We start from the raw sequence: 13,298 nt of genomic DNA on the forward strand, positions 1-13,298 counted from the left end.
TGAGCCTCTCAGTCTGACAGGAGAGAGCTCTCCCTCCACATTACTGTAGAAACAGCTTCTTATATCCGTTAGCGCAGCAGAAGCTAACAACAATCCCCGCCGGTATCGGTGCACCCACCCTCTCTATCTATCTCTCTATCTCTCTCTCTATCTCTCTCTCTATCTCTCTCACTATCTCTCTCACTTTGGCTGTGAGCTGCGGGTGCCTGCTAAGCCAACATCCCCCACTTTCATCACTACAGCGCCCATCGTACAGGGCAAATGGAAAATGTAACGGGGGTGAAAAGGGTGTTATCTTTACTTAATTATGAATGTTGTTACATCAAGGCTGAAAATTCGTTTTTTTTGTATTGTGGAAGTGCAGATCCCCTGTCCTCCACCAGGGGGTGCTGCAGCACCCTCAGCACCCCTACTTCCCACGGCCCTGGGATGATGACGTCATGATGACGTTTCACCAACGAGGCGTTTTGGGGAGGTATTTTCTGTGTTAGAGTTTTACTCCCTACAGGGTGTACTTTGAGGGTTTTGACTCTGCAGACCGTTTACATGCAGACAAAGCTTCATAACACACAAGGGGACGGGTCATAACCGGAAAAGCATGACATGTGTCCTTTAACCTGTCTGATCTCTCTCTATGCATTGCTTGCTGCTGCTTTGCTGCCGCTACCTCCACGTCGCTGCTGCTTGCGGCCCCACCACCACCCCAGCTTCCACCTGTGGGCTCGGGGGTTAGTTATTTAATCATCACTCATGGTGCTATGTATATCTATGGAGTGATGAGGCCCGAGCCGAGACGCCAAACTCAACTATATGCTGCTTCTAATAAACATGTTAAAGAAACACGTGAGTTGTCTGACTGAAGTGTTTAAGAGCTGGTCTGGAGTCAGTCCGTCTCTTCTTACAGAAGCGGAATTCTCCCCTAAATAAAATAACTACAAAAGAAACCTCTTTTTCTCTACCATCACCTTTGAAATATAAACACTTCTTCCTATTGAAGTTATGATCCCCTGAGGCGTGTGGAGCAGTGGATAGAGCCTTGGTGTTGCGATCAGGGGTTCAAACCCCACTGCAGTCAGCATGTCGTTGTGTCCCTGGGCAAGATACTTCACCCCACAGTGCTCCTGTGGGGATTGTCCACAGTATTGAGTTTGTACGTCGCTTTGGATAAAAGCGTCTAACAGGTGATAATAATAATGGGATATCAAAAGATTGTTGTTTATTATTTGTTTTACAACTGATTGAGAGAATCATTTCTTCATGCTTAAATACATAAATGTGTCCAGTTCCAAAGTTTGAATCTGTCGTCTATCATTAACAAATGAGCTGATAGTCATTTCATCATCCATTGACAACAAGGATTCTACAACAATTCTGACAACAAAGTCATGTATTAACTCATTTGTCAAGAAGAAAAATAGATTATGTTGTTATTTTAGACGACTTTCTATTTAAAAAAACATATTGATTTATTGAAATGAAAAAACATTTAAAAAGTGTGTTAATTGCCAATGGATGAAATGTAATGGATGATCTTTATTAGCACACAAAGACTACATTTCTAAAACATTGAAATACATAGCAGGGATATATCAAGAATGATATCAAGAATACTCAAATCTATTAATAATAGAATAATGACAATCAACATTACAATGTATTATTTCCTCTGAATGACAATGCGTGTGTAGTTCTTCCCTTTCACCACTGAGAGGCAGTGATTCCTCATCATCATCATCATCTAGGCTGCATCAACACATCATTCACTGAGAGACAGTGATTCCTCATCATCATCATCTAGGCTGCATCAACACATCATTCACTGAGAGACAGTGATTCCTCATCATCATCATCATCTAGGCTGCATCAACACATCATTCACTGAGAGACAGTGATTCATCATCATCATCATCATCATCATCATCATCATCATCATCATCATCTAGGCTGCATCAACACATCATTCACTGAGAGGCAGTGATTCATCATCATCATCATCTAGGCTGCATCAACACATCATTCACTGAGAGACAGTGATTCCTCATCATCATCATCTAGGCTGCATCAACACATCATTCACTGAGAGGCAGTGATTCCTCATCATCATCATCATCATCATCATCATCATCATCATCATCATCTAGGCTGCATCAACACATCATTCACTGAGAGGCAGTGATTCCTCATCATCATCATCTAGGCTGCATCAACACATAATTCACTGAGAGACAGTGATTCCTCATCATCATCATCATCTAGGCTGCATCAACACATCATTCACTGAGAGACAGTGATTCCTCATCATCATCATCATCATCATCATCATCATCTAGGCTGCATCAACACATCATTCACTGAGAGACAGTGATTCCTCATCATCATCATCATCATCATCTAGGCTGCATCAACACATCATTCACTGAGAGACAGTGATTCATCATCATCATCATCTAGGCTGCATCAACACATCATTCACTGAGAGTCAGTGATTCCTCATCATCATCATCTAGGCTGCATCAACACATCATTCACTGAGAGACAGTGATTCATCATCATCATCATCTAGGCTGCATCAACACATCATTCACTGAGAGACAGTGATTCCTCATCATCATCATCATCTAGGCTGCATCAACACATCATTCACTGAGAGACAGTGATTCATCATCATCATCATCTAGGCTGCATCAACACATCATTCACTGAGAGACAGTGATTCATCATCATCATCATCATCTAGGCTGCATCAACACATCATTCACTGAGAGACAGTGATTCCTCATCATCATCATCATCTAGGCTGCATCAACACATCATTCACTGAGAGACAGTGATTCATCATCATCATCATCATCATCATCATCATCATCATCATCATCATCATCTAGGCTGCATCAACACATCATTCACTGAGAGGCAGTGATTCATCATCATCATCATCTAGGCTGCATCAACACATCATTCACTGAGAGACAGTGATTCCTCATCATCATCATCATCTAGGCTGCATCAACACATCATTCACTGAGAGACAGTGATTCATCATCATCATCATCATCATCATCATCATCATCATCATCATCATCATCTAGGCTGCATCAACACATCATTCACTGAGAGGCAGTGATTCATCATCATCATCATCTAGGCTGCATCAACACATCATTCACTGAGAGACAGTGATTCCTCATCATCATCATCTAGGCTGCATCAACACATCATTCACTGAGAGGCAGTGATTCCTCATCATCATCATCATCATCATCATCATCATCATCATCATCATCATCTAGGCTGCATCAACACATCATTCACTGAGAGGCAGTGATTCCTCATCATCATCATCTAGGCTGCATCAACACATCATTCACTGAGAGACAGTGATTCCTCATCATCATCATCATCATCATCATCATCTAGGCTGCATCAACACATCATTCACTGAGAGACAGTGATTCCTCATCATCATCATCATCATCATCTAGGCTGCATCAACACATCATTCACTGAGAGTCAGTGATTCCTCATCATCATCATCTAGGCTGCATCAACACATCATTCACTGAGAGACAGTGATTCCTCATCATCATCATCATCATCATCTAGGCTGCATCAACACATCATTCACTGAGAGACAGTGATTCCTCATCATCATCATCATCATCATCTAGGCTGCATCAACACATCATTCACTGAGAGACAGTGATTCCTCATCATCATCATCATCTAGGCTGCATCAACACATCATTCACTGAGAGACAGTGATTCATCATCATCATCATCTAGGCTGCATCAACACATCATTCACTGAGAGACAGTGATTCCTCATCATCATCATCATCTAGGCTGCATCAACACATCATTCACTGAGAGACAGTGATTCATCATCATCATCATCTAGGCTGCATCAACACATCATTCACTGAGAGACAGTGATTCATCATCATCATCATCTAGGCTGCATCAACACATCATTCACTGAGAGACAGTGATTCCTCATCATCATCATCTAGGCTGCATCAACACATCATTCACTGAGAGACAGTGATTCATCATCATCATCATCTAGGCTGCATCAACACATCATTCACTGAGAGACAGTGATTCATCATCATCATCATCTAGGCTGCATCAACACATCATTCACTGAGAGACAGTGATTCATCATCATCATCATCATCTAGTCTGCATCAACACATCATTCACTGAGAGACAGTGATTCATCATCATCATCATCATCATCTAGGCTGCATCAACACATCATTCACTGAGAGGCAGTGATTCATCATCATCATCATCTAGGCTGCATCAACACATCATTCACTGAGAGGCAGTGATTCCTCATCATCATCATCTAGGCTGCATCAACACATCATTCACTGAGAGACAGTGATTCATCATCATCATCATCTAGGCTGCATCAACACATCATTCACTGAGAGACAGTGATTCATCATCATCATCATCTAGGCTGCATCAACACATCATTCACTGAGAGACAGTGATTCATCATCATCATCATCATCTAGTCTGCATCAACACATCATTCACTGAGAGACAGTGATTCATCATCATCATCATCATCATCTAGGCTGCATCAACACATCATTCACTGAGAGGCAGTGATTCATCATCATCATCATCTAGGCTGCATCAACACATCATTCACTGAGAGGCAGTGATTCCTCATCATCATCATCATCTAGGCTGAATCACAAAGTGTCAAATAGATGATCAAACTATGTTTAGAGAAAAGCTGCAAATTAGCAAAGAATCACAAAAATACTTATGTTCGTTATACATACAAAATACTGCACATGAAGCATATTGGTAATGTTCTGCACGGAGAGTGCCTTAACTTGAAAACAGTGGCAGCTTTATTAACACAGCTGATGGACACTTTTGTGGAAAGATCAATTCTTCATGGATTGCAATGGCTCTCAAGATAAAGGGCGTTTGGTCTGTGCTTATTATCCTCAGATAGTGTTTGTTTAAATAACTAGTGACATGTTGATATAACCTGGCCGGCTTAACCCGTCTGTATTTCTTCAAGCACCACAAGATCCAGATCCTAAAGTATCATTCTGGGCCATTGAAAAGGAAAAGGACTTTACATTGGGTTATACTTAAAGACAGTTAGTTCTATTTCCATGTGTTAGAGATATGACAGGAGGACATCAGTGTAGTCTGTGTGTGCTAACAAAGATCATCCATTCTAACACTTTTTATAATCAATAAATCAATATATGTCTCATAAGATATATGGCAGTAGTTTAAAACGAACAGAATCTATTTCTCTTTCTTGAAAAATGAGTTAAAACATAGTTTTTTGTCAGAATAGTAGCAGAGTACTTTTGGGCCGTGAAGAGTAACTGACTGCAGATTCAGACTTTGAAACATCACTGATTTTATTGGACAGTTAAATCATTCTCACAATCAGATGTAAAACAAATAATGAACAACAATCTTTTTATCCCATCACCTTTGAAAAATATAACATCTCTGCTTTATTTGAAATGTATTTCCAGTTTTCGTTGATTAATAACATTCAATATATCAGATATATATATATAAGTATCTTTTTCTAATTCAGAAGATACAGAAAACACAAATATATTCATTATCAGTTTGAAATCTTTCCAGTTTCTTTTTTTCTAGGATTCTATGTCATATTTGAAAAACAACTTCTTTATCTTTATCATGATAATAAATGTGGTTTCCTACAAACCACATTTATTATCAATTCATTTCTCCAAAAGACAAGAATCTTACTCGGTTAGGCGTCCAATAAAACAAGCTCTTCAAACAACCCCTCCTCTCGGAGCTTGAACTGATCAGACAAGGAAACATGACAATCACTAACTGGTTTAGGTTCTCTAACACTCACTGCAGGAAACCTTTAAGTGCCACACCCTGAACAATATCACACTTAACGGTTCAGGGCTCTTTTGAATACTCTCTCTGCATCCTTAGCGAGCATGTCGAGGAAATCATTGAGAGCTTTCTCCGTGGCGTCGAAAGATTTCTTTCCTGCTATTATGGTTCCAAATATTGGAATGTATCTGAGCAATTCATCTCCCACCTTCTGAGGAATAGACCACTTCAGCATGTCACCAATAAGATCTACACTAAGTTCCTCTAAAGCCAGACGGGATCCCAGCACTGATCTGAGATCATCCAAAGGCACACCTGCACTCTGAGCAAGATTCTGCAGTGACTTGCCATCAAGACCAAAAGTAACTTTGTACTCATTGGCTGTATCAACCAGTAGGTTCAGATCAAAAACCATAGAGAGCACAGGTACAGCTCCTGCTAGTGCAGATGCCCAGGCTACTTTATTTATGTGTGACTGGAGAACCGCTTTCTTCTTCTTGATGACCAGAAGATTACTATTGGTCATGGCTAACAGCAGAACATCTCCTTTGTGTGCAGGAAGCTCTCTCTGCAGCGTCTCGTTTAACAGATCGAAGTCATACAGGTGGAGGTCAAAGCTGTCCACCAGGAAGACTTGTGGAGAACGTATACCTTCATTTGAAAGACCTGCATCACAAAGAGAACAAACACGTTAGTTGATGAAACTGAAAAGCCCCAGCAACAGAGTGAGCTCAGTCAGAGTTCATATGACTCATTTGATGAACTGTTAACATTGTGAGCGTCTTCCTGTCCCCTGGGGCTGGCCATGTGTGAGGTTAGTGTTGTCTTGAAATGAACCAGTTTCTACTTGTGAGCCATACTGCATACACATGTTAAAGAATGTCTGCTATCCACCTTGATCTGAGACCTACCTTCAATGCAGTTGTTTCTGATTGCTGCAAGGGTCTTTTCAGCCTGGAAATCTTTCTGACTTCTTTTTTCGGCACGCATGTTATCATCAATCTTTGAGCGAACAAAGTAGAACTTCTTCTCCATCCTCTGAATCTCCAGAGCAAGTTTTACGTCATTTTCTTTGAAGCGATCAGCTGAGATGATGATGAAGAAGTCATATCTTTCAAACTTAACATGCTGCAGGTACTTGGCAGCTGGGAATTTGGTGGTGCCAACACCAGGAAGATCCCACACTTTAACATTGGGCCATTTTGGATTGTCGTATGATTTGGGCTCCATGGTGGTTTCTACAACACCAGTAGGGGCGGCGAGATCATCCTTGTTGTCTATGCCTCTAAAGGCGTTCACGAAGGTGGATTTTCCAGAGCCAGACTCTCCTGTGATGCCGATGTTTAGTGGAATATTTTTCTTCTCTTTCAACATGGCCTTGATCTTTTTAGCTGCTGCGGCAGCTCCATATTTTTCTACCATTCCTGGAACCTCATTGATATCATGATCAGATGAGTTAGCCATAGCACTGCCTGGGGAACAAAAGAACATGTAAATCATAGCACTTTTATTTATTTTTGATCTTTTGAATCACAGATAAATGTGTTAACCCTTATCTAATCAGATTAGATTAGATTCAACTTTATTGTCATTGTGCCAATGAAATGCAGTTAGTATCCAACCAGAAATGCAAGATGTGCTATATATAAATAAAAACAAGGTGCATATTATAAATACTGCTGTATGAGTAGTTCGCCCATCTGAATCGAGCGAACACACACGAGATAATTAGGTACAAAAGCACCAATTTGCTAAAACTAGTCAGACACTGAGCCTCGCGATGCACACACGCCACCGCAATCTCTTGTAAGCAGGATGATAATCAGACATAGAAATACAATAACTAGATTTGCATATTATTATAATACCCAAAATGAGGGGATTGCATTCGAAGACATTTTCTTTTGAAAGGTTGTCCTGATCCCGTAAACAGTCATGTTCATTTCATAAAATAGGATAAGTAGTATAATAAATGTAAGACAGTTCAAAGCGCATACCATCATGCTATAATGAACAGAAGACCCAACACAGGTACTTTATAATAAACAGCTGCCCCTTTGGCATCCAGACATAAACAATTCATTTGAACAAACAGTATCCGTAAATATATGCCTTACCGTATGATGCTCTGAGAACGTTGCTACTCTGCAGGAAAGTTCAACTTCTTTTCTGCGCTGTTGTATGGGTTCACTTTTTATAGAGGTTAGTCCGTTAGGCACCCAATGAAGGGGCCAATGAAACCTTCTCCTGCAGTGAGTGACAGAGAATCTAAACCAATCAGTGGTCATCATGTTTCCTTTCGTTGTCCCTGTTCAGGTAAAGCAGCTGATTTACAAGAAACGCGTGGAGGAGGTGTCTGCTTACAGAGCACTTTTCATCATGACATGTTGCCTATCTCCTGACGTCTGTTATCTCCTTAAAGGAGATAACAGACGTCATGCACGTCATATCTAGGAGTCTAGGACAACCCTAATCCAATAAGATTATTTCAGGTTTCACTTTGTGGAGAAATGAATTATGAAGAAGGCATTTTGAATATCAATGTTTTAAACCTGCTAACACGTGACTGTATGTCAGATTCCTGTGTCTCACGTGGAGAAACGTGAGCAGTGGTTTGCAGAAAGTGCCATGTTGATTTGCAAATTGTGTGAAAAGCTGAAAACGTGTTTAGAGTTCTGGAGATTTGAGCCGATGCTTTGCTCTTTGAGTGTCAGTTAAAATAATTGTGCTTTATGTATAATTTTAGTGTGTTAGCAATCGAGAAAAACTGTAAGCAGACCCCTCCTCCACGCGTTTCTTGTAAATCAACTGCTTTAACTGAACAGGGACGAAGAAAGGAAACATGATGAACACTGATTGGTTTAGATTCTGTCACTCACTGCAAGAGAAGGTTTAAAGAGCCTGTGACACGGGTTTCCCCCATCATCCAAACCCATCCATTTTAGTAAATATTGTCCCCTTGAAACCGTTACTGAACTGATTTGGGATATTTGTACTTTGATAACCATTAATCTGCCCTTCAATGTTGACCATATTCTGGATCTTCCCGGGGATTCATCACTCCACAGATTTACATTGAGTGATGATTAGATACCTATCCCCCAACACTCTGGGCCCAGGAGTTCAAAACTTTTAATCTCAATCAGATCCGATCAGATTTTGAAATCCCATTTCTTGTGATCCAGGATCAGACAAGTCGGCCAGATTTTGTCCCTGGAGTTCAAAGCAATTCAGGATAGGATCAGCCTGATCCAGATTACGACTTTTCAAGATCACTAGATCCTGAATATCAGTGCTTTAATCCTACCGATCGCCATCTAGTGGACATGAAAAATAATACAAGGAAGACAAGAGCCCACATTGCAGAGACATCTATAATGTCTAATTATATTTTTTTATTTGAAAGGTGATGAAAGATGATGGACTTTTTTTTTGCTGAAGATATTTTTACTTTAATCTAAATTACATTTGTGATTGACAATCTTTGCTGTGATACTTTTATGAGCATAAACATTTATGTCATCAACATTTGGTTGAAAACAAAATAGGCCACCACAAACGTGAGCAAACATGGAAAAAATAAAATGTATTTCCCATGAAGGCTAAAAATTGTGTATTATTTCAGTTAACAAACTTTGCCATCTTATTTAAATTGAAACATATTTTAAAATAAATGGTACAGTACATTTTGCTCTGGATAATCCAGTGGAAATCCACCCCTCTGGTGGGATCAGGATAATCCAGTTTTTTGGGATCAAACTGATCCCAATCCTGTGTTGTCGGTTTGAACTACCCATTTTGAAGATTTGATCCAGATTAAAGCTTGGATTGGATTTCCTGATCTGATCGGATATGAAAGTGATCCTAATCCTGTTTTTTGGTTTTGAACTTCCCAAAATCCAAATCTGATCTGATCAGATAGGGATTAAAAGTTTTGAACTCCTGGGCCCAGGAGATTAGATACCTATCCCCCAACACGCTATGGAGATTAGATACCTATCCCCCAACACTCTATGGAGATTAGATACCTATCCCCCAACACTCTGGATATTAGATACCTATCCCCCAACACTCTATGGAGATTAGATACCTATCCCCCAACACTCTATGGAGATTAGATACCTATCCCCCAACACTCTATGGAGATTAGATACCTATCCCCCAACACTCTGGAGATTAGATAGCTATCCCCCAACACTCTATGGGAATTAGATACCTATCCCCCAACACGCTATGGAGATTAGATAGCTATCCCCCAACACTCTATGGGAATTAGATACCTATCCCCCAACACGCTATGGATATTAGATACCTATCCCCCAACACTCTATAGAGATTAGATACCTATCCCCCAACACTCTATGGAGATTAGATACCTATCCCCCAACACTCTATGGAGATTAGATAGCTATCCCCCAACACTCTATGGGAATTAGATACCTATCCCCCAACACGCTATGGATATTAGATACCTATCCCCCAACACTCTATAGAGATTAGATACCTATCCCCCAACACTCTATGGAGATTAGATACCTATCCCCCAACACTCTATGGAGATTAGATACCTATCCCCCAACACTCTATGGAGATTAGATACCTATCCCCCAACACTCTATAGAGATTAGATACCTATCCCCCAACACTCTGGATATTAGATACCTATCCCCCAACACGCTATGGAGATTAGATACCTATCCCCCAACACTCTGGATATTAGATACCTCAATCAATCAATGTTTATTTATATAGCCCAATATCACAAATGTTACATTTGTCTCAGTGGACTTCACAGTTTGTACAGAATATCAGTATGACAATACGACACCCTCTGTCCTTAGACCCTCACATCGTACAAGGAAAAACTTCCAGAGAAAACCCCACAGTTTAAAGGGAAAAATGGGAGAAACCTCAGGGAGAGCAACAGAGGAGGGATCCCTCTCCCAGGACGGACAGACGTGCAATAGATGCCGTGTGTAAATTGAAAAGATAATACATTTGCAACATAGGTAGTCCAAATGTTTTGAAATGCATGTGTGTATAATAAGAAGATGAATCCACGAGGATATCCATCCAGGACTTATGATCCAGGACCGCAGCCACGACTCAAGATCCAGGACTCGCAATCCATGACAGAGGACCGCAGGATCATCCATGACTCCGGATCCCGGCGTATATAGACACCAAAAAGAAAGAAATTTGGGGAAGCTGGGTTAATCGGAACATGAGAGTACACAGGTATAGACAGAGAGAAGGAAGAAGTAAGATGTCCCCCGACAAACTAAGCCTATATCAGCAAAACTAGGGGCTGAATCTAATCAGCCCTAACTATAAGCTTTATCAAAAAGGAAAGTCTTAAGCGCACTCTTAAAAACGGATAGGGTGTCTGCCGTCCGAACACAAACTGGAAGCTGATTCCACAAAAGTGGAGCTTGATAAGAAAAGGCTCTGGCTCCCATTGTACTTTTAGAGACTCTAGGAACAACCAACAACCCTGCATTCTTGGAACGCAATGCCCTAGTAGGACAATAGGGTATAATGAGTTCTTTAAGGTAAGATGGCGCCTGCCCATTAAGGGCTTTGTAGGCGAGAAGAAGAATTTTAAATTCTATCCTGTGTTCTATAGGGAGCCAGTGTAAGGCAGCCAGAACAGGAGTAATGTGGTCCCTTTTCCTAACTCTGGTTAGTACACGAGCTGCAGCATTTTGAATCAGCTGAAGCGACTTGACTGACTTCTTGGTACACCCTGATAATAAGGAGTTACAATAATCCAGCCTTGAAGTAACAAATGCATGGACTAGTTTCTCTGCATCGTTTTGAGGCAAGATATGCCTGATTTTTGCAATGTTACGTAGATGGAAGTAGGCGGTCCTTGAAATTGATTTTATGTGGGCGTTAAAGGATAAATCCTGATCAAATATAACACCAAGATTCCTTACAGTCTCACTGGAGGCCAAATTAATGCCATCCATAGTTAATATATCTTTAGATAATTTGTTTCGTAGATTCTTCGGGCCAAGTACAATAACTTCAGTTTTGGTCGTGTTTAACATCAAAAAATTTAAGGTCATCCACGTTTTTAAGTCCTTGAGGCAGTCTTGAATTTTATTTAGATGATTAATTTCATCAGGCTTGATTGATAAATATAGTTGAGTATCATCCGCATAACAATGAAAGTTTACAGAATGATTCCTTATAATATTGCCTAATGGAAGCATATATAGGGTGAACAAAATAGGTCCAAGCACTGAGCCCTGTGGCACTCCATGGCTAACTTTGGTTTGCATGGAAGATTCATCGTTGACACGTACAAACTGAGAGCGTTCAGATAGATAAGACCTAAACCAGCCTAAAGCAGTTCCCTGTATGCCAACTAAGTGCTCTAGTCTTTGCAATAGGATATCATGGTCGATAGTATCAAATGCAGCACTAAGATCGAGTAAGACAAGAATAGAGACAAGTCCCTTGTCAGAGGCTATTAGAATGTCATTTGTGACTTTAACCAGAGCTGTCTCTGTGCTATGTTGTGTTCTAAAGCCAGACTGAAAATCTTCAAATAAATCATAGTTTCTTAAGTAATCACACAGCTGTTTTGCGACTGCTTTCTCAAGAATTTTTGAGAGGAACGGAAGATTAGAAATAGGTCTATAGTTGGCTAAAACCTCTGGATCGAGGTTGTGCTTTTTAAGAAGCGGTTTTATCACTGCTACTTTGAATGATTTTGGAACATAGCCTGATAATAAAGACATATTCATAATATTTAATAAAGAAGTGCTAATTAATGGAAAAACTTCTTTTAACAGCTTAGTTGGAATCGGGTCTAAGATACACGTTGATGGTTTAGAAGAGAGAATCATTGAATTTAATTGTTCAAGGTTTATGGCTGAAAAGCATTCTAGTTTACTATCTAGTGTAATATTATTAGAACTTACGTTTCCGGGAGCTGTTGATAACACTATACTGGTCAAAGGCAAGAGGTCATTGATTTTGTTTCTAAGAGTAACAATTTTATCGTTAAAAAAGCACATAAAATCATTACTACTGAGTGCTATGGGAATAGAAGGCTCAGTCGAGCTGTGGCTCTCTGTCAGCCTGGCTACAGTGCTGAAAAGAAATCTTGCATTATTCTTATTCTCATCTATTAATGAAGAGTAGTATGCTGCTCTCGCTTTACGCAGTGCTTTCTTATATTCATTGAGAGTAATATGCCAAATTAAACGAGATTCTTCAAGTTTAGTGGAACGCCATATCCTTTCAAGTTGTCTCGACTTTTGCTTTATTTTGCGGGTTTCGGCATTATGCCATGGAGCTAATCTATGTTGTTTTATTTTCTTCTTTTTCAAAGGAGCAACAGAGTCTAATTTTATTCGCAGCGCATCTGTAGCACTATCAACAACATGATCAATTTGGGGGGGTGTACATTTTGT

General features: G+C 40.1%; 1 protein-coding gene across 1 annotated transcript; it reads right to left on the minus strand.

The window, feature by feature from the left end:
* Positions 1-5,387: 5,387 nt before the first annotated feature.
* Positions 5,388-8,081, minus strand: LOC307027208 (interferon-inducible GTPase 5-like). Its single transcript, XM_079695418.1, has 3 exons — positions 7,989-8,081; positions 6,783-7,343; positions 5,388-6,537 (listed from the first exon to the last, which is right to left on the minus strand). The coding sequence occupies exons 2-3, from the start codon at positions 7,333-7,335 to the stop codon at positions 5,927-5,929; spliced, it is 1,164 nt and encodes a 387-aa protein (XP_079551544.1). The 5' UTR covers positions 7,336-7,343; positions 7,989-8,081; the 3' UTR covers positions 5,388-5,926.
* Between the last annotated feature and the right edge of the window lie 5,217 nt (positions 8,082-13,298).

This window comes from Notothenia rossii (assembly GCF_949606895.1).
Source record: "Notothenia rossii genome assembly, contig: scaffold_136, whole genome shotgun sequence".
NCBI lineage: Eukaryota > Metazoa > Chordata > Actinopteri > Perciformes > Nototheniidae > Notothenia > Notothenia rossii.

What these genes read in the sequence shown, in the direction of transcription:
- LOC307027208 (XM_079695418.1), bottom strand. Translation starts at nt 7,335, where the DNA reads ATGGCTAACTCATCTGATCATGATATCAATGAGGTTCCAGGAATGGTA. An exon ending in CAGAAACAACTGCATTGAAG is followed by an intron (nt 6,538 to 6,782) that starts GTAGGTCTCAGA and finishes TTTGTGATGCAG; the next exon opens with GTCTTTCAAATGAAGGTATA.